This window comes from Diadema antillarum, unplaced genomic scaffold (genome assembly GCF_040938485.1).
Source record: "Diadema antillarum isolate AM-2024a unplaced genomic scaffold, OU_Dant_1.0 seq00000519_RagTag, whole genome shotgun sequence".
Classification (NCBI taxonomy): Eukaryota; Metazoa; Echinodermata; class Echinoidea; order Diadematoida; family Diadematidae; genus Diadema; species Diadema antillarum.
The window spans coordinates 94,286-121,057 of NW_027271471.1; the positions used below are offsets into that span (position 1 = coordinate 94,286).

Below are 26,772 nucleotides of genomic sequence, written 5' to 3' on the forward strand. Positions count from 1 at the left end.
TCGAATTTGGAAGGAAAATATAAATAGCTGGGATGATTTGTGTTTTTTCAGGAGTTAGATGGAAGCCACAGTCGGTTCTAACAGATTTTGAATATAATGACCCCTTCAGTTTTTCCTTTAGTAAAAGAATGTCATGTAAAATATAACGAGAAATTTTCACTCAGGAGGTGGGCATGATATGGAATTCCGCGGAGACTACTTTCACGACTTCACCATTCGCCAGAAAACTCAACAGATAAAGGTATTTAGAAAGCGAAAGAGGGAGTATTACAAATAAGAGTGAGAGAAGAGAGAGAGAGAGATTAAAGTAATATCCACTTCCTTTGATACTGAAATTCTTTTTTTTAAAGGACGTTTAAGCCTACTTGTCTATTTGCATAATTTAGTTTATTAACAGATACTTTGTACAGAGATAATATTCATAGTGAGAAAATATATCGTAATTTGTATAGCGACTTGTGCTAGTCTTGCGTCCAGTCTTCCACCCTCCTGATGCTGTCAGTAGTCGGGAACCTGGAGGTCTGGCGTCCTTAGACTACTTCGTTGGCCTTTCCGATGCCTCGACAGAGTGTGATGTTGAAGATCATGACCAGAATCTAGTGAGGGAAATGATAAGAATATATTGTTCTTATCAATATTATGTGTGCACAATCAAGATCACCGTGGTCTGAGGTACACGGTATAAGCCATATGACATTGGTAAATCAATGAAGCGGCTACACCCTATAAAAAGTAACTACTATATAATCACTGCTACTATATTATTATCATTATTATTGTTTCTATCTTCAAAAGATATCTTTTGGAAATCAATATCACGTCAAGTTCCATCCTGGAACCTTAGACTTCTAGTACTTTTTCTCAGGATTCGCCCCCAGCAATGCTGCTTTTTGGAGCATTTGCACTCGATCAGGCACACCCACATTGTCCAAGTGCCATCGCAGCTGCTTTGGCGTTGTTCCGAGTGCTCCAACGACAATAGCGATCACCTTCGTTCTCATATTCCACAGGCGGCGAAGCTCTCTGGCAAGGTATGGTACTTCTCTATCTTTTCCTTCTCCTTCTCGGCTACTCTGCTGTCTCCCGGTATCGCGACATCGGTACGACATTATTATTATTATTTTTTTAATCATTATTATTATTATTATTATTATTATTATTATTATTATTATTATTGTTATTATTATTATTATTATTATTATTATTATTATTATTATTATTATTATTATCATTATTATTATTATCAACATTATTATTATTACTAGTAGTAGTATCCTGACTATTACTTCCATCATGATTTCTACTACCTATTACTACTTCTACTACTACTAGTAGTATTATGATAATAATGATATTACTACAAACTGTAGTAAATAGTTTATGTAGTGAATATACACTGCACTCCCTTTATGACAAAAAGAAGAATACACGATAAAGCAACATTCTCTACTCGAAGTAGAAATTCAGGTCCGAAATTGTTGTCAGTTTATCTTTGCATATCTTATAATGCTCTGCTCTAACGGAATTGTGATACAACGAATGAAAGTTGGTACTCCCGAGTAACAACGTTACGCGGGAATAACTCGGGAGTTTATACTCCCATTATAACTTCGTTGTAATGGGAGTAGTTTGTATAGGCATGATCATGAGTTTCTTTATTTTGAACCAGGAAGTCTCGTGGTCATTTTGCCGCTAAATGCATTACCTTTATAATATTTGAGAAAATTAGATGAAAGTGATTTTTTTTTTGATCACCAACTTGAGATAGAAACACTATATCTAACCTTCTAATATGATCGTGTTGTCACTTCACGGGTCAGCACCAAATGTAATGATTTTAGAGGCTTAAGGTAATTTTGCAACGAAAAAAAAAACACACACAAACAAACACCAATACAATGTGATTTAAATAGGGCTCAAATGAAGAAATACATCTTTATTCTATATAACATGCAGAATACAATCAAAAATTGAAAAACATTCGTAGGTGAAATATACAACATTCAAACAAATAATCATGATACATGGCGCTTGCAAATGGGTGAAAATGAGGTCATAGAAATCGAAAGATTCCACATACCTCAATAACGACAAGAGCGATTCCCACAGCCCCAATGTAGTAGATGTGATCAATGACGTAGTTCTGTAAAGATTCGTAGCAGCCCTGAAAAAAAAGAAACAAAACATGCCATTCATTATACACTTTGAATTCTTCCTCTGTTCATCTTACTCGTTCTTTATCCCTCTCCATATCTTTTTCCATTCTTCTTCGTCTTTTTTTCTCTCTAATTGATCACTTCCACCATCTCAATCTTCTTACGCTGATATCCTTAGCTTGTGTATTTTCCCTTTTCCTAAAGCTGGTGACTATGAAATACTGTTTGAATTGCTAAGTGCATTACTACTGTAAAACTTGTAAAACTTGAGATTACTGATAGCTTTCAATCGCAATCGATTACATCGACGCGTCGAAAACAGATGGAAGTATTGAAAACACAGAATCGCTGAGGGTATGCATAATGGGAAGGTGTGGTGCGTGAAGATTAATGCTTTTCCTATAGCCCCTTGCAAAAGGCTTTTATCCTCACACCAACGAAGCAAACTAAAGAAGAGTTGAGCGCCTCAAGGTACTCAGGAGCTGAGCTGAGAGATAGCCTTCACGGCTGAATCATTTGTACGAAATAATTCTGTTATGAGTCACTTCGAATTGTATACATTTCGCCCATCGGCGGTCAGAGCAAAATTTTGTATAGTGTATACTATAAGCTTATCCGAAGAGACCCAGAATATTATAATGCCAGCTATGCACTATTGGCTGCAACATTTGCTATCAAACGCTGATAGCAGAATTCGGTAATTCAAAAGCATTAATTCTTTGGACGGGTCTCCAAACGTCAGGGTCATCCAACGAGCCGGACACCCACGTATACGGCCCGCGTGTCATACAATAAAGCAGGGCTAGTGTCGGTCTCGTGTGCCTTTTTCGTTTTGAATAGTGTCGAACTCGTAGGTCCTGTGCGCCTAGCGTCGGACTCGAGGGCCATAATTATTTGCTTAGTGTCGAGCTTTAAGGCTGCTTGACTCGTGAGCTGTACGACTCGTGAGCTGTACGACTCGTGAGCTGTACGACTCGTGAACTGTATGACTCGTGGGCTGTATGACCTGTGGGTTGTGTGACTCGTGTGTGTCGAACTCGTGACGTGCACACAAAACGTCTCCTCACTTGGGCTTGCCTGTTACTTGTGACTTAATTTCGTCTTAATCATTATTATTATTTTCATTATTATTATCAACGGTCATATAAAGCGCGTAATACCTTTGGCAAGGTCTCTATCCGCTTAATTTCGTGTGGATACTCTCTGCTTGCACGCTCTTTATTTATATTACATTAAGACGCTATCTACACTGAGACGGCATTGGACAAAGAAACATCATGGAATTACTGTAGTTCCATAGTTACACTATCTCCATGGTTACGTGCACTTACTCCTGTGTTGACGTAGGTGGCGCTCGTTGATGTCAGGCAGGCGCTGATGTTGGCGGGCATGGGCCAGTCGGTTCCGGTGAGAAGGTCGTTCTTATCGGGGTACTACCGCAGGCAAAGATTGAACCAAGTAAAAGACACCATGTCAGGAAGGGAACATGAGCTGCCAGCTTTCTTACTATCATGATTATTTCTGTGATACTAATTGTGACCGTGCACCTCAAAACGAACATAAAAGTCGCAAACACTGATTTTGCGTGAGGACTGAAAATAAGTTAAATGGGTCAACCTAGCCGAACTTGACTTTTTCATATTTTCTGAAAGAGCGGGTCTTCTTTTACATTATGCTAAAATTTGGTATCATAAAACGGGCAGGAAAGTGTGATTTTTTTTTTACAGTTTATCTCAAACATTTTTGGTAGAATAGTGTGATAAGGTGTGTCTTTAGAATCCCTTTTTCATTTCTGAAAAACCTTGTCCACACTCTTCACTTTCAACTCTAATAACTTTTGAAAGGATAGTGCTACTGCTTTGAAAGTTGGCATTGATTATGGACAGAATGTGTTAATGAGGCATGCTTAATTTCAGTTTAATCTGATAACCCCTTCATTGTTGTTATTCTGGTGGTTTACTTCCTGTTTTTTGTCCCATTCATTGCACAGCCAGCACGGTTTGGTAAAGATTAAGCGCTTGAATAGACACTGTACTCCAGAGCCTCTTTTCTCAGTTCACACTTTTCCTGAGTTTGTGCTTTCTTTCCAATATTTAGATAGGTTAGGAGAGTCCATTTGATTTGAGTTATACATCATTTTAAAGCTTAAAGGACAAGTTCACCTTCATAAACATAAGGATTGAGCGAATGCAACAATATTAGTAGAACACATCAGTGAAAGTTTGAGGAAAATTGGACAATCGATGCAAAAGTTATGAATTTTTTAAATTTTTGTGTTGGAACCGCTGGATGAGGAGACTACTACAGCTTGTGAGTCATATGCGTACAACAGTATAAAGAAAATGTAAAGAAAATTCAACATATTTTCACTTTTTTCGCATAATAAAAGAGCACTTGACTTGCCTCTTTCTAAAGGCAGGGGGAATAATATTACCCATAACATTTGTCGGTAACGAGTCGGGGGAATGTGTACTTTTTTCAAAACATTACATTTTGTGAAATTCTCTTTATATTTTCCTTATATTGTTGTACGCATGTGACATCTAAGTTATTCACAGACTGCAGTAGTCTTCTCATCCAGCGGTTACTGCACAAAAACTTCAAAAATTCATAACTTACGAACGGATTGTCCGATTTTCCTCAAACTTTCAATGATGTGGTCTACTAATATTGCTACATTCTCTCAATCCTTATGTTTATGAAGGTGAACTTGTCCTTTAAAGTCTGCTCTTTCAGAATATGGTCTTAACTAAAAATTCATGTCTGGAGACTTTTTGTTTGTTTTGAGGTGCAGGGTCACATTTATACAGTATTTCCTGGAGTAGTTTTGGTGCACAAACGATCCCTATTAAATTGAATTGGCATCCTATGCTTATTGAGATCCCTTTATCGGAGGTCTAAAGGGAGATGGCTACAAGTCAAATGTTCAAAAACCAATAGAAATAACAAAACGTACCAATGTGTGAGAGAAACTGAATCTCAAACCTCGAAAAACATGATGTCAAACATTTACGATCAGTTGAAATTGACCGATCTAGATGGACTTGAAAATTCTTAAAGAACAATTATCAACCGTTTCCACTAAAAATGGGTTCAATTATTCTTGAAAGTTTTCGTCATAGTTTGTAAATACTTTACAATGAGTAATAGATATTACATAGAATTATGCATTTCGAGCATGATCACTGTTTTCGTGAAAGCATTATTGCTTTATACTTTAAAATGTCCATTGTTTTCTTATTTTGTGTAGGATTTCAATGAATTAGTTTTCGAATTCATTTATAGCTTTTCTTTAAAGGAAGTTCTTCATATTCACTATAAGCATGAACAGCAAAGTTGCATTTCTTCTTTCTTTTTTCTTCTCTCTTTTTTTTTCCGTTGGATGGGGAGGGGTGATTAAAATTATAGCCATCCTTTTGTAGGCTACCACTACAACTAAGTTGTTGTTTTTTTCACAAAGAAAATTCATTCACTTATCAACACTTTTAGGTAATAATGAAATATCAATGTTACATCATTATGATGCATAAAGCATGATACATAAAGCAGATAGTAAATACGGTTAGTCATGTTGAAACTCTGACCACGCACAGAATTCTGGGAAGAATGACGTCATGTACTTACCACGCAGCAGGTAAGGGGGTAGTCTTGAGAGTAAGATTGGTATGTGGGATTATCGTCGTACCAAGTTGTGTTTTGCCAGTCAGCATAGCCGTTGGTTCCGCAGCACTCGAACTGCGCCCCACAAAGAAACAAGAGGCAAATAATCTCAATTAACATGATTAAGAAGAATACACTCTATACATGAATGTATGCAAACGTTTGCATGAGTGTATGCATTTAAACTTCTCTTAACTTAGCCTCTGCGCTTTTGGCATAATTATTTTCTACCGTATACAGTTATATCACATAGCCATTTTTGTTTTCATAAAGAAATTCTGTTCAGATAAATATAAACATTCAAGTACAAATACACGTTACGTATTGTGATGCATGTTGTAAATGATACAATTTGACAGGCAGCTACAAATAGTTTAAATGATATTAATGCGATTCCACTCAATATTAGATTACAAAAAAAAAATTAGTTTTTAACTAACATAATACATATCCAGCTACTTTCTTCGGTTGCTTTAAACAAAGCACTTTGTAAATTGTGCTCCACAGCATAAAAAAAACTTGCGTCATCTTCAAGAATGAAGTAGGATTAAAGACATAGCGAACACAATATGGTACGACAGAATAGTTAAGCTTCATTAAGAAGGACCCCAACATTATAATATAATGATAGATATTTTGTGTTGAAGGGTTGACCATCGTCAACCAAGCATAATAAGTTTTCCTGGCAAAACAATGACAATTTGATTAAAACCGGACAAAAATTAAGGAAGTTATGACATTTTGAAATTTCACTAATTTTAGGTAGCAGCTCTTGAATAATCGTTATGACTATGCAAATAGTGACGTTATGATGTTATCGTCTGACAAGCTTGCCATATACTTTGTACATAAAATTGACATTTCTGTTTTTCATCAAAATTACATGAAATTACGCTGGGGTCTCAAATCATGATATATCGAAGTAATCATTATTCTGAAGTTATTCAACTACGAATAAAATCACATTTTAAACTTCAATAACAGAAACATTAAATTTGTCACCCCCCCCCCCCTTTTTTCACATGATCAATGGAAAATGTTGAGGTGTGAAATCATCAGCTCACTCATTGAATATTCATATCAACGGGGCTATAACTAAGAGCAGAATTATAGCGAAGCTTTACAATTATTGATTTCCAAATATTTTTGTCCGATTTTGATAAATTTTCCACTGATGTAATTGTAAGATTTTACTCTTTCTTCTCAGACTAACATATAATTTTACTGGAATTGTTCTTTAATAATGTTACAAGAAGTGAATTTCTTACCAGGATCTGGACAGCGTTCCAGCCAGTACTGGTGGAGTCGGTTGCGTTCTCTCCATTGTAATCGTCCATGGTGGTAATCAAAGTATCGGTGAGGAAACTGTCAACCTGCAGATGAGAGAAAAGACATTAATCCGTCAACGTTCTAGAAACCCGATTTCTGTGGTTTGGTGCATTATCTGTTTTATATATTATCTACTAGGAATTTTGAGTGTGTCATAAGGTAAAATATCTTGAACCCTCACTTGTGCATTGATTGTACAGTGTTTTTGTTCCAAGATTTGCACGAATCTCTTTATTGGTATGACTTACTGCCCCTTGTTTAAGTTGGCAGCACATTTAAATTCATGTTTCTTACACAGTTAGCATGGTTAGCATTCGGTGTTAATTTCTTTCTGACTTTCCTTTTTGGATTTAAGTATTGATATAGCCATAGTTATTTATGCGAAAGAGGACGGGATCATCTAAGGGAGCAGGGAGGTTTAATCGTCTCACCTCCCCGAAGGGAGGGACGGAATTAAAACATAAAGCAAGCTTGGGGGATAGGGAAGGAGAGTAGGCACATCAGGTACGATACTCACGTCGCTCTTGTAGGCGAGCACGAGAGCGCAAGCGACCAGCTGTGCGACGAAGACGATGAAGACGACAATGAAGTGCTGTGAAGGGAGAGAAAGAGACCAACAATGAGACATGCAGATGTGGCAAGGAACCATACAAGAGAGAACTTTGTGCCATATACTGAGGGGCGGATCCAGGAATCCCGCAAAGAGGAGCGCCTTTACAAAATTAAAGGGGGGAGGGGGGTGGAGACGCACGTACCCGTCCTCCATTTTTTTCTTTTTATTTCTTTTCTTTTAACAAAAAATAAAGCGGGGAAGGGCGTGCCCGGTGCGCTCTCCCTGGATCCGCCACTGCCGAGGGGACTTCTCAGCAATTTGTGGTCAATCATAAGTTCTGTTATTCTCGATCCCATTTAAAATATTGGATGTGCCCCTTTATAAAAAAAAAATAAACGCAACAAACAAAAGCAAAAATCTTGTGATTATCTTTCAGTTTATTCAATGGGGAATTTTAAAAGCCGTGATAAAATTCATAGTCCCATTTCGATATACTGTAATGGTGGCAATAATAATTACAATGATAAAATCAATAACCCAGCAGCCCAAAGCTGCATTGCCCCAATCAAATTCATTACATCAAATTTGATGCTGAACATAATAGAATAATCATAAATCAAATAAATATCACTTTCACCATTACAACCAGAGGGCATTATCATTCATATTTCTCACCTTTTAATATGACTACAGAAATATTTCAGAATATAGGCCTATTGTAAATCATAGATAATATACATGTACGTATGCTTGTGTAAGCCATATCGAGAAAGCGAAAGGTAATTATAACATCCCGGTAAATCCCGCCGGCCAGACAAGTTTCTCGGTAGAACTTTACAACAGGTTGCAAGCAGATTTTGTGTCTTGCCAAGTACTAGTTTTTAGGTTTGAATAATTATGGTTAATTGAAATCTAGAATGGAGCTCGTCTAGCCTCCAAATGAGATGTATTTTGCATAGTGGGATTCATTGTAACCAACCAAAGCTATATTTCTTTTTTCCAGACATGGTATTGGATATTTCAATCTCGAGTTTTCAAGATAAATCTAATTATCTTTGGTACGATAAACTTCTGGGGCTCATAAGCTGGTCCATCTTAAAGGGAGAGCAGTGGTTACAAAAAAAAAAAATGTTTGATTTATCACATTTTTGATGCATAGGTGTATGTTAGCTGAATCACAAAACGACCTATCATATGAAAAATTTCGCACTGAAACCTAAAATATAAGGAGATATCACTATTTTTCTCAGTAAACCATAACTGTAGACGGTTTATTCTAGAAACAATTTCTTAGAACTATTGCTCACATAAACATATTTCACATTGGTTACACTGATTAAGACTTTTACATTTATTGTTTCTATCCCTCTATAACTCACTTTTTATAACTATTTTGAAGCATTAAAGCTGGGTTTTTGTTTCATTTGCAAATGGCTTTAATGTGCCTTTAATATACACGCGTGAAGTCTAGTGCGCACTATTAATAGAACTCACACAGAAGTCAACACAGACCACCTGACAGTTATCGTTATGTCACATGAGAGACCACCTGACAAAGTTATGGTTAGGTCACGTGAGATCAGGGGAACATGCATACATACCATGATCAACATGCACTTGCTGTTGGCGCACGCCCCTCCGAACCCGATGCCGGACATGGCCATGATGAAGGAGCCGAGGGCGATGAGCACGTGGGCGCTATTCTTGATGAGGGGGTTATCGAGGATCTCCAGGATGTCCACCTGGTAGGGCTGGACCTGCACCCATATTCCCACGGCTAGGAGGGCCACTCCTACCAGCTGATTATCCAGCGAGGAGATACAACATCGATAACATCGAGAGTTAAAAATCATCAACGCACGAAAACATTGATACAGCCGAGTTGAAATCATTGATAGACCAAAATAATAATAATAATAATAATAATAATAATAATAATAATAATAATAATAATGATAGCGCAGTTTTAAAATCTTCAACAAATAAAAACATCAATAACGCAGAGGTAAAGTCATATACATCAAAGACCTCAAAAACGCGGAGAAGAAATCATTAACAGATTAACAAAACAAAAGCATCAACAACGCCGAGCTGAAACTATCAATTAACAAAAAAAAAAAACAAAATAACGCAGAATTAGAATTGTCAACAACCAAAAACAGAATACAAAAACACTGTTTCGTCAATGTCACTACTAGTAATCTGATAATGTTACAAATTTAATGCGTCTTTATGTCGAGTTTAGTCTTGGGTAGTGACAACCTTGCCCCATGAGAAGTTGGCAACAGATTCACCATTTTTAAACAGGACCAAATTCATATTAAATTCATTTCGCACGTATAGGTTGCTATAATTTCGAAGAACATCTTTACTGTAAAGCTTAATCTATATTCATGATATCGTCATTGGTATGTTTTGCACCCAAATTTCATCGTTACTGGATTAATTTTCTTAAAGGGACCGTATAGTTCTGGTTGAGACCTAATTTCAGGTTTCTAACATTGTTTGGTGAGATAATGAGAAACATCTTATGAAATGTGAAAGAACATGTAATTCTATGAGGAATTCAATGTTTATTTGATGCAAATAGGTTTTGACATTGCTGAGATATCCAAAAAAAAAAAGAGTGATTCTAATAAAGTGTGGGACCCACACTTTATTACGATCGCTTTGGTTTACTTTGTTTTTTGGATGTTTCTGTCATTCCAGACCCGATTTTCATCAAATAATCTTTGAATTTCTTTTAAAATGGTATGTTCTGTACTATATCATAAATGTTTTCTTAGCATCTCGCAAAATGTTAAAAGCCCAATTCTCATCTCTACCAATACTGTACCATCCTTTTAATCTTATAAGTCTCTTAAATCAAAGAAAGTAATACCAAATTCACCCATTCCGGACATAAGCCATTAACTTTATTCCTCCAAGATATATGTTGGCAATATAGCGGTCGGTGGTAAAGTAGATAGCAAGAGACTTTTGGAATCTTTTTAACCAAAGGAAAGAAGATTATATGACCAACAAAGGGACTCATAGAAAATATTCCTCTACTTTACATGAAAAGATATTGAAAAAATGCCATACAAACACACACAATAAAAAAAAATAAAAAAATGTGCATTCTGGGACGCCATGTTTTAGGGTGTTTTAGGGAAACTCACGAAAAATAGGATGTTGAAGACGATGAGAAGATATCTGGAGCATTTAGCACATCCTCCGAGGTCGGCTCCCATGGTGACTTTATGTCAGTCTGCAAGAAGAATAAAAGAAACCATGGCAACGGGTGTCAAGCATGAGAGGAGGAGAGGAAAGTCATGGTAGAATAATGAGAGCATAACGAAGATGATGAGAGGCAGAAACGTCATACATTTTATCTTATTTTTTGCTGCTTTGGCAACATGATATCAAAAGCTTGGTGTAGCGTATTCTCTTGCTTAGCGCAAATCTGTTGTAAAAGTATCATGATTAAATGATAATTCTGCATTTGGCACGAATGTCAACGACAGAAACAACAGCAACGATTGGCATATTATTGTCATCATCTTAATTGTCATCATAGTACATAACTCCAATACACAAACATTAGAGATATAATAACGTATAATGATGTATTTAACTTTACATAATTATTATTAAACATCAACGGTTTGTGAAAAGTTACCAAACAGTTCTTGTAGACGTTTATCCTATGATGCAATGATATAACCAATAACTCCCTACAGTTTCATACGATAAGTCGAGCTTTGGTGTGTTTTGCTTGTTTTGTTTGTTTGACTTTTTTTCCTTCCCATGTGAATTCGTTAGCATCATAATGCGTTTGAGTCGTTGATCCCTCAAGCAATACCATTCCTGTTTTGATTTCTTGAGAGCTGTTTATCCCATTCGCATTCAGTGGAAAAAACAAAACAAAAATAAAAAACAAGAAAACAACGTTTCCCTGGGAATCTGTTGGCGTTCGGTCATCCTTTAAATCGCCTTCTTTAAACACGTGACTCTTTATAATCCAACCCACCACTCTCCCACATTGATTTCCCTCTTCCGCGACCACGCCCTCTTCCGGAAACACAAAAGGGAAACAATTTCATGGCTGGGTGAGTAGGGCCAGAGAATCCGATCTTTTCAAAAGCCTGAAATTCCACCACTATTGAACTTCTATAGTATACATTGTTCTATTATTTGTCGATTTACAACAGTTTACACATGTATAGTGTTTCAATATCAGTATATTGTTAGAAAACTCAGCAAATTTCCGATTCGTGACTGAATACTCTGCTATTAACTATGACGAAAAGCGACGCAGAAAAATCTGCTGAAAAGGGATTTTTTCTGGTTTTGTTTTGTTTTGTTTTGTTTTGTTTGGTGGTGGTGGTAGTACACAAACAATACACACACACACACACACTCGCTTTCTAAATCTTTCTCTTGCTATATACGTGGGTCTACTATCTAGAGGGGATAGCGCCGCGATACGATGGGAAAACACAGGGCCAGTGTAACACGCATGATGGACAGAAAAGGTTTCACCTGGGAAGTGAAACGATTTTCCATTGCACCTCCCTCCTTTTAACGGACCGTGTACGTGAGTGTGTGTGTGCGTGTGTGTGTGTGTGTGTGTGTGTATGTATGTGTGTGTGAGTGTGTGTGTGTGTGTGTGTGTGAGAGTGAGTTTGTGTTTCTGTGATATGATATTGAACCAAATTCGAATAAAGAATTATCAAAAAAAAAGTGTGTGTGTGTGTGTGTGTGACCTTGTCTTGCCTGTTTTTAACATGCATGCTGGGAACAAGCAGCAATACAAATGCATTTCATTCATATATCGCCCCCCCCCCCAAAAAAAAAAAAACAGGTTCTAATATTTTTCTGTCCTTGCAATGCTATTGTGAGCATCGTGCTTTCCAGCTTTCGACACACACACAGCACACACACACACACACACACACACACACACATACACACTCACACGCACGTTAGAGAGAGGGAGAGAGAGAGAGAGGGGGGGGGAGTATAATGGTGTTATCCTTATGGCGAACAGAATTTAGATTATAGCTAGCACCCAATCATATTAGCCTATAATACGTGGGGCATAATACAGCGTTATTAAACTACTTGTAAAAGCTATAACAACAACACAATATGAAAACAAATATGGCCTTCAATAAAACCACGTCGCAGATTCTCTCTGGGTTGTTATTGTGATCTGTGAAAATTATTGATCTGGTATCTATATACGGGCAGTACATCGTTTAATACTTTGGTTCATTTGTTTTTTGTTTTTTGTTTTTGTTTTTAGTAAATCTGTCCTGTGTGCTTTATGATCGGACCCTTTCACGAATGAGACTGTGTCAGAATTTTTGAGAGATTGAGCGTGATAGTACTTGCTTTTACGTGAGCAAAATTGTTCCAAAAATATATCACTTTCTCCCTGTCTTACTGTATACATACCTTGACACAGATACCAGCACTGTGATCTCATTAACTTTCACCAATAGTACCATTGCCACCTGTCGAATATCTACGTTATGTACGACGAATCTTCCGACTGTTAAAGCCCCTATACTTACCGATCAAAAATTTCTCAACAAGATGCACAAAATCAACACCGAAGCCTTTCCTTGATGGAGTTATGCCTGCTAAAATAGTGACAGAAATTCCCAGGTGCTTTAATGCAAAGACGACACAGACATAATATAATCCCACGACCATCCAGGTAGAAAAGTCAACAGTGATCGGCAGGGACACCACGGGCGTAGCAGAGTATACGGCGTTTTGACTGGGCGCCGCGCCAACGCAAAGCACAAAATGCAACTACAGGTGTTATCCCAAAGCACAACGTATTAAACTACTGTGCTATAGCTTCGGAGTACACTGTGGCGTTGTATAATTAGGTAACGAAAGGGTCATAATCTAAACGTGCACCCGCGAGTTGCGTGGTCGTACGAAAATAATGCGTAGTTATACGGCTTCACTATTTTTTGTCGTTCTTTCTCCATTTTGAACTGCTAGAGCGTGGCAGGGCAACCTCTTTTTGAACAGGGCCTTTTTAGAGCAGGTTGTTTTCTCTTTTTCGATTGACTTTACCCCCAACGGTTTCAACAACTGACGAAATCGAACCGGATGCTAGACTAATTCCAACCACAAATTTATTCGCGTCTCTCTATCTCTATCTCTCACTAAACTAACAAGAAATGTGTACATATATTATTTGATTTTTGTTTATGATTCTGATCAATGGTCGTGCTTACATGATTATGAAGGTCTTACAGCACACAACTCTATTATATGGCAGGTGGGTCCATGGTTGTTGGCACGCTGGTGTCGTTATGACACTTACCTCCTATATTGAATTGTGTCCAAAAATATTTTGCAGTGTTGATTAAAGATCCAAAGAAGATGAAGAAGTGGAAGTACTTTGATATAGTCAGCCAGCTATTTGCTATACCGTACGCCTATTCTGTTATCATTGGTACTAACAACGGGACCAGAAAAAAAAAAGAAAAAATGGACAGGTTTAAAAGGACGGGTTCACCATTTCAACGAAAGCCATAAAAAAAAATACAACAGAAGCAACGACGAGAAGCCACTCCACATGACATGGGCGTTGCCCCCTATCCGTGGCGTAAGCCCCCCTGGCTCCTTGTCAACCCGCCTTCAACACACCATTGTAGATTTCATCAATGAACATCAGATGAATGGCGGACAAAGACAAGCCACAAATTACGATGCTTCTAAAACGCCATGAAGACTACAGGAGAAGACTGGCAATCTCCTCGCATGAGTAATCTGACTTTTCTGCGTGTACTTCCCACGCGAATACCATTCATCTATTGTTATAGTACTGTTAGCGTTAAGTCGACGAACTATTTTCATTGTAACCACTTGGTTACGCCAGCAAAGCCGTGTTCCCTCCATAAGCTAGTCTGAAAAGCTTTAGAAAAAATGACCCTACCTGCAGCCTCACTAAGATGTCTCTCCCTCTCTATTTCTTTTCTTTTCTGATGTACGCAATTTCCCCTTGCACCATTTTAGTCGATGACAACATGAACTATTGTCTATTTTACATTTCTTCCTCTTTTATTCATAATTCTATAGTATGTATACGCTTATGTTAAATTGTCTATGGGGGGAAACCCCACAGATCTTTTTTTTTTTTTTTTTTTTTTTTTTTGGGGGGGGGGGAACCTCCTTGGCAGATAAATGCAATATAAGCTAATGAGGTGGCAATTCGTATCAAGAGGCTGCAGTTCTTCCCCAGTCGTATAGGATCAAAAATATCGACACCCCCCCCCCCCCTTTTCCCCTCCCGCAAAAATGGTTGCGGGAAGACAGAATAAGATTAAATGCAGACACATCATTCCTAACTCTTAACTATGGTCATGATTAAATATCACGGATATAACCACCTCGTGTTTTTTCTTGAAATGTTCTGTCCTTAACTCAGTTCTCAGAGAGAAATCGAATGAACACCGCGTTACCATGTCTTTGACGGACTGTACGCAAGAAAGGATGCCGAAGTTAAGTCTTGTTTTCACTTCTCTCTTTACAAACCGGGGAGATGACGGGGTAATATCACGCCTATCTGGCCAAAAACTAACATTTTGAATAAGATGTAGAGAAGGGTATCCTATCTGCATATAAGTTTCACCATTTATTTGAGATAATGTACGATAAATAGCAATATCGACATCAAATTGTTATAGATTAAACTGCGATTATTTATGGCAGTCTGAACTAATTGATGATTGAGAGAAGACACACACACACACACACACACACACACACACACACACAAATCGGAGAACAAACATGCAAACAAACAATGAATAAATACTGTGACATCGCTCCTTCCAAAGACTCGAAAGAATTCTAACAATTTGTTTTCTTTGTGTCCTCTCCCTATCCCGTCCATTCAATTGTAAATCACATTCAGGCCCTGATTGTGTGTAAGCAAGGAGGTACTGTATACCTCTTTGGTGTTACTAGCTGATTTGTATGTCTGACCAGTACTTTCTTTGTTTGACCCGAGATATTGTTAGATTATGGCTAACGTGAGAAAGTGTTACAGATCCCCTATACAAGATTGCTAATAAACATTCCGTGTTTGTATAAGTGGCATTCATCGAAGCAAAAATAATATTTGCATCGCACATCACCTTAAAATTAATGTTATAACGTTGTATCATCATTTCATTATCCCATCATCTCAAGGTCCCATTCGATAGCGCATGAGAGCGTGAATAATCTCTTATATGATAAAATAATTGTCGCAAGGGAAATAATAATAGACTAAATTCTCTGATTTATGTATTCAGTGGAAGGGGAGTACAGGGAGAAGTAGATGTTCAGTACCACTGGCTAAGAATGATTATTATACATCAGGGGTGTTGGGTCAACCGCGGGTTTTTCGACTGGTTTTGCGATTTATTCATAATTTCCAAGCCAAACAGGGCTGGGGGGGGGGGGCATTTCACGAAGGAACTTGTCGGATAAAATATCTGACAAGTCAATTATATCCGACAAGTTTTGAGAAATTCTTTAGTCTGATTGGCTGATTTCTCTGAACTTGTCGGATATAACTGACTTGTCGGACATTTTATCCGACAAGTTCCTTCATGAAATGCCCCAGATCTTTGAGTGTGACGCAACGGTAAACGGCTGCATATCCGGCGCCTTCCAGTTCAAAGAAATGTAGTGTTTATTTTGTTTTGTTTTTCCTTTCATTGAGGGCTAGATAAAGAACGAGGCCTTATTGTGGTTGTTGGCAATGGCAACTGAAAGAAAGCATTAAGCCATCAGCCTGAGAGATGATGCATTTATCATTTATAATATCTTCTTCGTTCTCATTTTGTTAGATCGTGCATATGTCTGAATTTGATGTGTCCAGCAGCTTACACATAATGCGTCAAACAAAATAATGGTTGCATATATTTACACAGTAAAAAGTAGATTGAGGGATTGTCTTTCCGCTCTAGGTTGACTGTTTTGGTTGTTGTTGTTGCTGTTGTTGTTTTTTAGTAGCCTCTCTATTTGGATTTGTTGTTGAATACATAGATGGAAATAAACAAAACTCCAGAGAAATTTCAAGAATTCCGTGATACGCAAACATAAAATTCATTTCAAACATTATAGATCGGAATGCCACGCATTATCCCATTTCCCCATTTCCCCCGTAACATAGTACATTACGATGACCCAGTTATCAATGCATACTGCGCAATAAATAATGGAAAACAAAGAAACAGATTGTAATACATATTAGAGTATATGGTATATGGCGCTGTGCTACACACATGGAATTATGGAAGGCTACCGGAAGCTACACTGTCGACACGTTGCCCACAGAACTCAGAAACGCTATTCTACTACTTTATTTCTAAGGATCTTTCTTATAGCCTCCAGCATAATATGAACATTAACATTATGTCAATGGCTTTGTGACATAGATTGGTATTTTGAAATGTGTCATCTAACGATAGTTATGTAAAGTATGTAAATGTTGTACGTCAGTACGAATGTTTCTAAACATGGCCCCACGAGTTACCACTGAGTTTTTAACGTTTTGTTCATCCACAAAAATAGCAGCAACGCTTTATTGCCTAAATCATTAAAATTCTTTCGACTGTTATAAAAGTGCGATATTCTGGTTCATGATAAAGACAACGTGTGCGATCGCTGACCCGGATGTTTTTCAGAGATAGACGCATTACTAACTGTTAAAACTCACGGTATAGAACATTCATAAAGTTTTGATGGAGCCATATTAATTTTGACCTGCTTTTTCTCCTTCATTGGAATGTATAATGACATATCTTTCATACGAGCATGTTGATGAATACATGCTGTTCTGGTAATTAAAATACCTAACATATTCACAATGGAATGTTCTTTAGTTATTTCCCTGTTTTCAGTGCAGCAAGCCTGTAATCTCAAGATTAATGGTACTGTGTTTTTGTTGACATCACAATTTAGTATAACGTAGATGGCGGCCTCTAAGGTTTTGGAGTAATAATTAGCTATTCGTTTGTTTTTTACGTTTTGTTTGTTTTTTTGACGAGGAAAGTAATTCCCAAAATGTAAATCCGTCACAAATCCAGACTTTATTGGTATACCAAATACATCGATCACGAAATTTTTGATTGTTTGAATCTTCATGCACGTAAGAGAATTTGTGGGGATTTTTTTTTCTGTGTGATATCCGTCTACTGCAAGCTTTCATTTTCAACATGGTTTTTGTGCCATTCGCAGTATTTGATGAATCAGAATGATGTACAAAAATACCTATTGTGTTTCCCGTAGCCATGGGGGCATGGGTGTGTTTTTTTATCGTATTTCTTTGAATGCCGGAGGACGTCCGTTGACTTCTGATAAAGAAATGATTGCATTATTATCAAGACTTAATGGTACAGCATTGTGATCATAATGCTCTTTGAAAACTTATTTCCTATATGCGTCATGCGAAATGATGGCAGTATAATTCGTGGTAGTTTTTACGAGACCCATTATATCGACACTGGATCCTTATGATAGAAGAAATGAACAGAAAGAAAATGAGTGGTACGCGGAGATTCATGGCACGTCGAATCAATGACGTCAGGGTGGACCCGGATGAAGAATCTACCCATTAAAAAGTTGCGTCAATGTCTGAAAAATATCAGTGGACACGCACACACGCTTGTGCACACATTTCTATACACAAACACAAACACACAAAACAGAAGCCGCCCAGACGCTATTAAAAAAGTAAATTCTCGTTTGCGCGGCGACGGTAAAACCGACGACATAGGCCTACGTGAGCGTCGCGTCGTCTCAAAACAGTTTGAAACGTGAGCGTGGTTGTCTGCAATGTGTGCTCGTTTTTAGGTAATAATGTACTGATACCTTAAAACTTGATAAAAGAGAAAACCGTTTCCAATTAGGTAAATGGATGGTGTTCGGTTTTTGGCGTCGCTCCACTTGTAATGCATGGACGGCAATCACTGATATGCACCTGCCTGCTTTTCCGGCGGAAACGACTGCAATATTAAAATAGGGCCTGCATACTGCAATCGCTATAGAAGAGTTTCCGTATAAAAGCGAGTGCCTTTTAATTGAGTCTGTAAAAGGGACACTCTAAAAAGTGACAGAATTATAAGAAAAAGATGTGGAAGTTAGCCAGACATGAAAAGGTCGAACGGAGGTTTGATAATGCACACTTGTCAACACACGTCACTTCACTGAAACACACAAGCTGCATACATTATGCAAACGTGTGATGTGTGTGTGTGTGTGTGTGTGTGTGTGTGTGTGCGTGCGTGCGTTTTATGGATGCGCATTTTTTGCATTTCAAAAATTCTACATTTTTGATCCATGTTTCTTTGTAAATCAAACCCATTCTATCTAAAATTTGTGAAATTCCAGCGTGTCCTTTTGTACACTACCACCCGCCCAGGACTCCTCAGGCGATAGACTAGAATACTACTATAGCATCGGTCTCTTCAATGCCAAGTTTTAGTTTAGACCCATCGCGGTGAAATTTGGGGTCTGGGCATAGTACTAGTACATTGATTGGCAAGAATGCGATTAACAAACCCATGCCTACGGGCATGACGGGTCAGGGACCATGCGTGGGACCACGCCTCTCATGCAATATATTGTTCCTTCTTGAAACTAACAATATCAGATCTCGGCCTTGAAACTAGTGTAATTTGTACGAATAATAATAAAGCTACACTGGTTTCACCTTTTTGTCACGCAAACAAGGTTGTGTGCAATTAAACTCGACATGGCCATTATGATAATGCGTATACGCGTGAAATATGTAACGAATACAGCGCCCCTATATTATCGTTTTTTTACTCTCCTTCAGGTCGGCTATCTATTACTATTGGCCGCTTACCACTTGGAAATTACCAGTACAGTGCGGATAATCATTATATATATATATATATATATATATATATATATATATATATATATATATATATATATCATTATATATGTATATTTTATGATTATATTTCTATATCTACCATTCTCGCTCTCTGCTAAATTTGTGCATTTTTATTTTTTCTACGTAGAGGGACATAAAACTAACAATGCTTCTCGAAGGTCTATCTCCTCCAACGTTCCCACTTTTTCCTGGGAGGCTGCTGTATGTAGTGGGACCTTGTCATGCGAAAAGGGGAATCATATGATTTTATATGCCGCTCCAATTCAGTTCAGCTGATTAATAGGTTCTACCTAATCATCGTCGCTGCTAACACGAAGCGGGGTTAATTGCATCATTGATCTACTTTTTTTTTTTGCCGTCATTTAGGCCCTATTGCAGGAACCAACACGAACTGTCTTTCATAATATATTACATACTAAATCTAGTATGTGAAAGAAACAACAACAACACATCATTTCCCCATATGCGATAAGGGCCTATACGTCAACACGAAATTACAGGAAGATGACACAAAATGATGTATTATTGTGCCTGATGATGTTGGCACATACTTCCAGGTCCTTATGCATGTATTTATAGGTCCTACATCTATGTATGGGTGTGTATAGTGATATGATTATGGTGTGTGTCTGTACAGTATGTATGTGTGTATGTGTGTATGTATACATTCTTTAATGATAGCATACCTGAATGTATCGTATTCAACAATAATGCATGATTATATAAAAAGCCTACAATGTATGCGTGAGTATGAGGGAAATAGGCACGTTTCAATTTTTGTATGAACCTATGCTGTATCTAAAAAGGTAGAGTTCTCAATTATAACGGGTTCATTCGAAATGATTTAAATCCGACACCCAAAGGAAAAGAAAAGAAAAGAAAAGAAAACAACAATCAACATGTGACCACGTCTTGATGATGCGTTTCCCTGGCCTAGAGACAAGAAATAATGAATCATAAGTTTGGTAACAGCTCGTGGCAAGTCGATGCTCTAGTCCTTGATGTCAATAAAGAATATGCAATACAAAGGCAACTTTAAAGACATTGTGACGTCAAACTCCTAGTTTCCTAACAATCGACTTTGTGAAATCATAGACTGCGCACAGAGGCGTGTACTCCAACACCGAATCCGATGTCCACTTGACTCGTTTCTCCCTTGAACTCGAAAGCTGTTAGTTCGACGGTGCGTCACCTATTGTATATAGACACAATTTTTTCCTCTGGAGTTAAACAAACACGGCGCATTCTCTGTACTTTCTGCTTCGTATTGGCCGCTTACCACTTGGACACGGCAAACGTAGATTGTGTTAACATCAGGGAACTTTGAAAAAAACATAAACTTGGGACTTAGCAAGTGATTGACAAATTGCCCTACATCGACGTAGATAGGCGCTGACTTGATCAGTGTTTTAGAAGTAACAATGATATAAGAAATCATGGGCGTATGTACTCGAGCAGGATTCGAACCTACGACCTCATAGTCGCAGACAGGCTTCATCTCCATTATCACTATATAGACCAACGAGCTTCCGCCCAACAGCAAGTGTGCTGGTTCTAATCCTTATATGCAGCGCGTATTATACCGTGTACTGTCCATCGGTTGCAATACAACATCTTCACGGAAGAGTTTCATGGATTTGAATTCATGAAATTGATGAAAGTTGAAAAGTTAAGAGCACAGAATAACTTGTCACACGTGATCCAGTTGGCTGGTAGTTTAAAGTATAATAATTGCTTTATTGTACTCTTATACCAATTGTATACCTAATCTTAAAGCCACAACCTCATGTGGCTGTGCATGTGTGTGAATGGATGTTACATTTTGTCTTTCTATCGCCATGGGGAAAAAAAAAGTTTTTTTTTTTTGTTTTTTTTTGTTTGTTTTTTTCTATACTGGAGATGACTTACCATTGGAAAATATAAAAGTAATTTCAGTTTTTCAGCGACATTCTTTCTCCTCGGGGTATGCACAGGTTCATTGCTGTTTCACGTTAGTTGAACTGCGTTTGGGAGGGCCTGATAGCTGGATAGCTTATGATTACCCGTCGTCCTAGTTTTCTACATAAAGGTACGTATATTTTAAACATTACCCAACATACAGAGGAAAAAATGCTTATACGGGGACTTTCCATCAAATCTATTGAGCCCACATTTTCTAACAAAGTAGACACATTTGTAATGATTCCCTTTTCAAATTGACGGTATCATAGCACGCATACGAATCACAGATTTGTGTTCCTTCATCCACGCTCAGTAATCCCCCGGGGCAGGGTTGCGTAAGTTCAGCCTATAGTTTCGTTACGTAATGATTGCAACGCGTATTTGCCCACGGGATTGTTTTGGCAATACTGTTTTTGGTTACCATTTCTTTTTCTTTTTCTTTTTCTTTTCACTATCTCTTTGTCAATCCACTCTCCCTTTCTCCCCTTTACCTGCTTTATCAGCTAGATTTACTCGAGGCCGCTAGTAATTCGCTGTCATCATTGAAAGTCTTCATCTAGATCCTCTAGTCTTCTAGATAACGCATAAACCTAGCTCCAAATATAGTTCCATCTTATAGTCATAGCATACCTCCATTCTCTTTCGAAGGAGGTACTCTCCTTTGGCGTACTGTGAAGTAGGCACAACGATGCATTGTACACAAAATAAAGTTATTTGCATGACAACACGTTTGTGACGCTCTTTAATCCACTCCAACCCATCCATATGATAGTCGTTGGAATGTTAGCGAGTCCGTTGTTTTTATCGTGTTTTGCGTGGTGATTAATCTTATGTTTTCGGCCACACTACAGGAGCAGGGCTGGAGCCAGCGATCTCTAGGAAATGTCTGGATATTTCTTTGGCCCATTCAGGCTGTAAAAAGAAGTAAAGCTGTCGCGTCGCCATCTTACGCCGCACACTCTAAAATGAGGATTTGCACGTATTTTCCTACAGAGTCTGTCACCAAGATTGCGTATACACAAAATGAAAATGTATGCGGGCGATGTGCATGGTAAGATGGCGGCGGGGTGGCTTCAAATTGATTTGCTCATGAGCTATATCCAGTATCAGTAGCTGGGGCCAATAGCCTCTGATCACAGGGTTATTCTTGCTCGTTTTTGGTTCCGCTCCCCCGCGAAATCTTTGTATACTAATAATCTTGTTTCACGCCCACACCAGACTATACCAACTCACTCATCTTCTGATAAATACAGAAAAAAAAATATTATGTGCATGCTTGTGAGGAGCCCTAATTCTCTCTTTTCTACTCAAACTTCTTGTGGACGGCATTACGATATCTTCTGAATTAATACAAAGCAACGAAAAATGAAGTCAAACAATGTCAAATGACTTTATAGCAGAGCAGTAACGTGATGTGAGATGGTAATTAACTATACAATAATAATACTCTTTTTATGTTCCACATAAAAATAAAAATGTTATGGTGGGCTATTTTTTTCCCCCTCAATTTTATATCCATTTCTTTAGCTGACGTTGGCTCGTTGGTACTTGCGAGTTTTTAGTTTTATTGAATTGACAATAAACCCGTCCAAACCAAGCTTACGGCGGGCCCTGTTACAGATTCTAAAGGATGATGTGTACACACAGAGACATCGATTTTCTGACAGCCGAGACGGATAGGACGGTAATTCGTTGACGGAGGGACGTCATCGATAAATTATGCATCGTCATCGGAAAACTGTGCAGTCACGGAGAACGAACTCGAAAACGTGTACACCAATCCAGAATGCAATCTACGTTATTACCTTCATGCTGTTTAACATCATGTAGTATACTGGGTATATAATGTATCATCCTTGTTGTGAACAAGGAACATTACAATCAGATCATATAATATTATAATATATGTGTATGATGACATTATTCAGCCGTTATTCATTTTATAGCTTTCTTTTTATGAAATCAATGCAAAAGGCTGATGACAATAATCATGTCGATCCATATGATTGATAACATTTTCCTCCCCAGGAGTGCGTTTGTGCGATCTGGATGTATACATGCGTACGCTTGAAGAGCGCAGTGAAATTTAAAACAACAGCTAACAAAAACAATATCCACAGTAGATCTATTAGGAAAATTAGGAGAATAAGATAATGGCGGAGGTAATACCAGTCGCCATCACGACATTCTTTCTACATGTACTAAGTGAAATAAAGTTTGAATGGTATTAAGCATTGTTTGTTGCAGGTCTGCATCTGATTTATTTCATTTAAATGTATACCATACAAAATCTAGTAACATTGCTGCTTTCCATGAAGTTATTATATTCGCACAGTCACTCTACTGGCTCTTATCATTATATGACGCAGATCATGAAGTTTATATAATTTTTACATAAAAGTTTTTGCTTACCTTGCACCTCTACTAAAAAAGGCAGATATATTTCTTTTTTTTTATAAGAGCTTTGAATTTTCTTATTTGAGAGTACGGTAATATCTATTGTATGGATGATTGTCTTTTTATTTACGTTCTATTCAGTGCTTTAAATTAAAGTACATGTAGCATATAATATACTATATATATATATATATATATATATATATATATATATTTTTTTTTTTATATAGGCCTAATTATATCTTATGTATGTATAACAATCTATACATATATACACACTTTGGATTTTTTAAAGGTGAAAAGACTCAATGTTTAGAAAGAAATAAATCAAAGATATTGCCGTGATGCTTTGCACGTATATACCATAAACGTGATGCCTTTGACCCTATATAAACTGTGTAACTAGATACAGTGTGTATACGACAAACACACGCCAGCACGTTTGATACTTATCGATACTTATATGCTGCAGGAATATAAGCTATAAATGTACACTTCTTGGAATGCAGTATTGCAAGAACGTGGGATCGACTCTTGTGGGACGTATGCAGCTGTGAACAATGGTATAAAAAATTATGTCGTGTGGGTAAAACTGGGTTCACAGCCTCACGCTATACAGTCAATAGCGTCATATAAAGATCTTTACACTTGCTTAAAGCAACAAAATATTCTGCTCTTGTGATTTTTGTTTTTGGTTCTGGCTTTATAGTCTTCTATCTGGAAATGGCGCCATTTCGTTGCTCACGCACCGACATTTGCCGTTTTAGAGGCATCGGCAATACATCATCTAATTTTGCTGGGCCTATATATTGAAACGACCTTCATCTAAACCCTAAACCCGGATCAGTTTCTCTATCGTTGGTTCGTCATGGTGCGTATGCACAGTTTCAACAGTGCACTATACTGCGAAGCCAACACGGTTGCCATGGGAGAAGGCATTTCACGCCATTAAAGGCTCGCTCAAATTTTATCGTTTGATCACAGCCCATGTAGGAAAGGTTTCGGGACAATAATATTTCTAAAAGCGACATACCTGTATGTTCTTGAGGAAAGAAAAGTTGTCCGTCTGTAGCGGATGCTGGCCAAAACTTCGGGGAGATGCGACTATTCAACCCTATGGACGAGCTTTCGATTTGTCTGCTGGGGAGAACGTGTATTATGTGACACTACTGTGGAAGTGCTTGAATGAATAACAGAACGTATGCCACAGAGGTCGGTCACCCAATTAAACGTTCTGATATAACAATAGGTGACGGGACGGGGAAAAATCAATACGCGTTCGCTCAAATCGACGTAATAGAAAGTTCGCGCGGAGTCTTCGCCCAATGCGTTGGAGGGGGCCATAGAAGTGCAATGGGAATGTTTGACCGTTGCTTGCGATCTCCACACCAACAGAGCGAAACACTCCTTTTAAAAGTGGCCGTACCCTCACCCGTCCCTGTTACGTACTGGCACGACGCTTACAGACGGACTGCGGCAGAGGGGAGGGGGACAAAAAACAACAACAACGAAGGGGAAAATAAGAAGACGGATGAAAAGAGGGAAGGAGGGGCGATAAACTTAAAACACGTTGATATGTCAACTGATCGGTCTTTAATTACTAATCATTATTATCACTAATTCTTATGACGTCACATTTTCCATCTTTCGTCATCTGTAGTTATTAGTACACCATCTGTCTCGAAACAAGAAGTTTTTCGATGAAGGTAGAAGGCAATACAAAATGAAGAAGAGATTTAAAAGAAATTTGATATAAGAGAGAGAAAAAAAAATTGATAGAGAATGACAATATCGTTTTACTCTCAAGCTGAAATTAGAAAAAAAAAACAGGATGGTATCAGTCACAATTTGTAATAAGATATATAAAGAACCCGGACAAAATGACCCAACGTACATCACGAAAGAGGCATTACACTTACACACACTCACACAAACTAACACAGACACACCCACAACAGTATATATTCACTTATGAATAGTTTAATGAGTTTATTGAGTTTAAAACGAGATATGTGCCATTCAAAAACATTTAAAAGTAAGTCCACCATCAGATGTTAAAAAAAAAAAAACCTTTCCAGTGACACCTCACTCATGGTATATCAAAGAATATTCTGTAAGTTTTTTTTTAAAAGACTCTCTATATTTTCTAACTATTTTCTTCAGCTTTTTCGCGGATTCTGTCATAAATAACTCAACAAGAACGAAGCTAACTCGTTTGGCGATCAAATTCTTCATAATAATAAATGATGGAAAGATACAAGCAAAGTTTGGATGCAAAGTTTACCCATGTTTTCACTGGAGATTTCGACTAGAACTCTCACCCACCAGGAAGAGCTTGCTTCAAAAAGGCGCTAAATCCATCATTTTTCAATGGATTTGGCGCCTTTGGGAAGCAAGCTCTTCATTCATATACTATACGTTACTATTGCAAAGCGTACATTCTTTCTCGTTATGTAATCATCTGTAAAAACAATTGTATCATATTTTATGACTTACACTTTTTTTCTTCTCAAGTTGCTCAACAATATGAGTAGACAAAATGTGTAATTTATGTATGTTTTACTTTTCGTTGTATAACGCAAAGAAAGTGTAATGGAATTGCATTGAAATGAAATTAAATAGTGCTGAAATTAATTTGAAAGCACCCCTAAAAAACGCACTTTAAAAAGCCAGCGTAGCTATAATCTATCATCAATTTCTATACCAAGAATGACTTGAACAATGTTGCATAGAATAGGTTTTGATTGATTGATTGATTGACTTTAATGTTGCATTTCTTTTCATACATGAACGTAATACAAAGTCAATAT

The 26,772-nt window shown here is 37.6% G+C and overlaps 1 protein-coding gene across 1 annotated transcript; it reads right to left on the reverse strand.

Annotated features, from left to right (window-relative positions):
* LOC139734252 (tetraspanin-18-like) lies at positions 1 to 25,155 on the reverse strand. The gene is made up of 9 exons (XM_071645046.1): positions 24,996 to 25,155; positions 10,860 to 10,948; positions 9,300 to 9,497; positions 7,663 to 7,737; positions 7,085 to 7,189; positions 5,781 to 5,891; positions 3,488 to 3,589; positions 2,081 to 2,164; positions 1 to 596 (listed from the first exon to the last, which is right to left on the reverse strand). The coding sequence occupies exons 2-9, from the start codon at positions 10,929 to 10,931 to the stop codon at positions 531 to 533; spliced, it is 813 nt and encodes a 270-aa protein (XP_071501147.1). The 5' UTR covers positions 10,932 to 10,948; positions 24,996 to 25,155; the 3' UTR covers positions 1 to 530.
* Positions 25,156 to 26,772: the final 1,617 nt, after the last annotated feature.

Excerpts from the sequence above, each read along its gene's own strand:
- LOC139734252 (XM_071645046.1), bottom strand. The coding sequence starts at position 10,931 with ATGGGAGCCGACCTCGGAGGATGTGCTAAATGCTCCAGATATCTTCTC. Across the intron at positions 2,165-3,487 it reads CCACCTACGTCAACACAGGA|GGCTGCTACGAATCTTTACA; the intron begins GTAAGTGCACGT and ends CTTTTTTTTCAG. Across the intron at positions 597-2,080 it reads TCGCTCTTGTCGTTATTGAG|ATTCTGGTCATGATCTTCAA; the intron begins GTATGTGGAATC and ends TTCCCTCACTAG.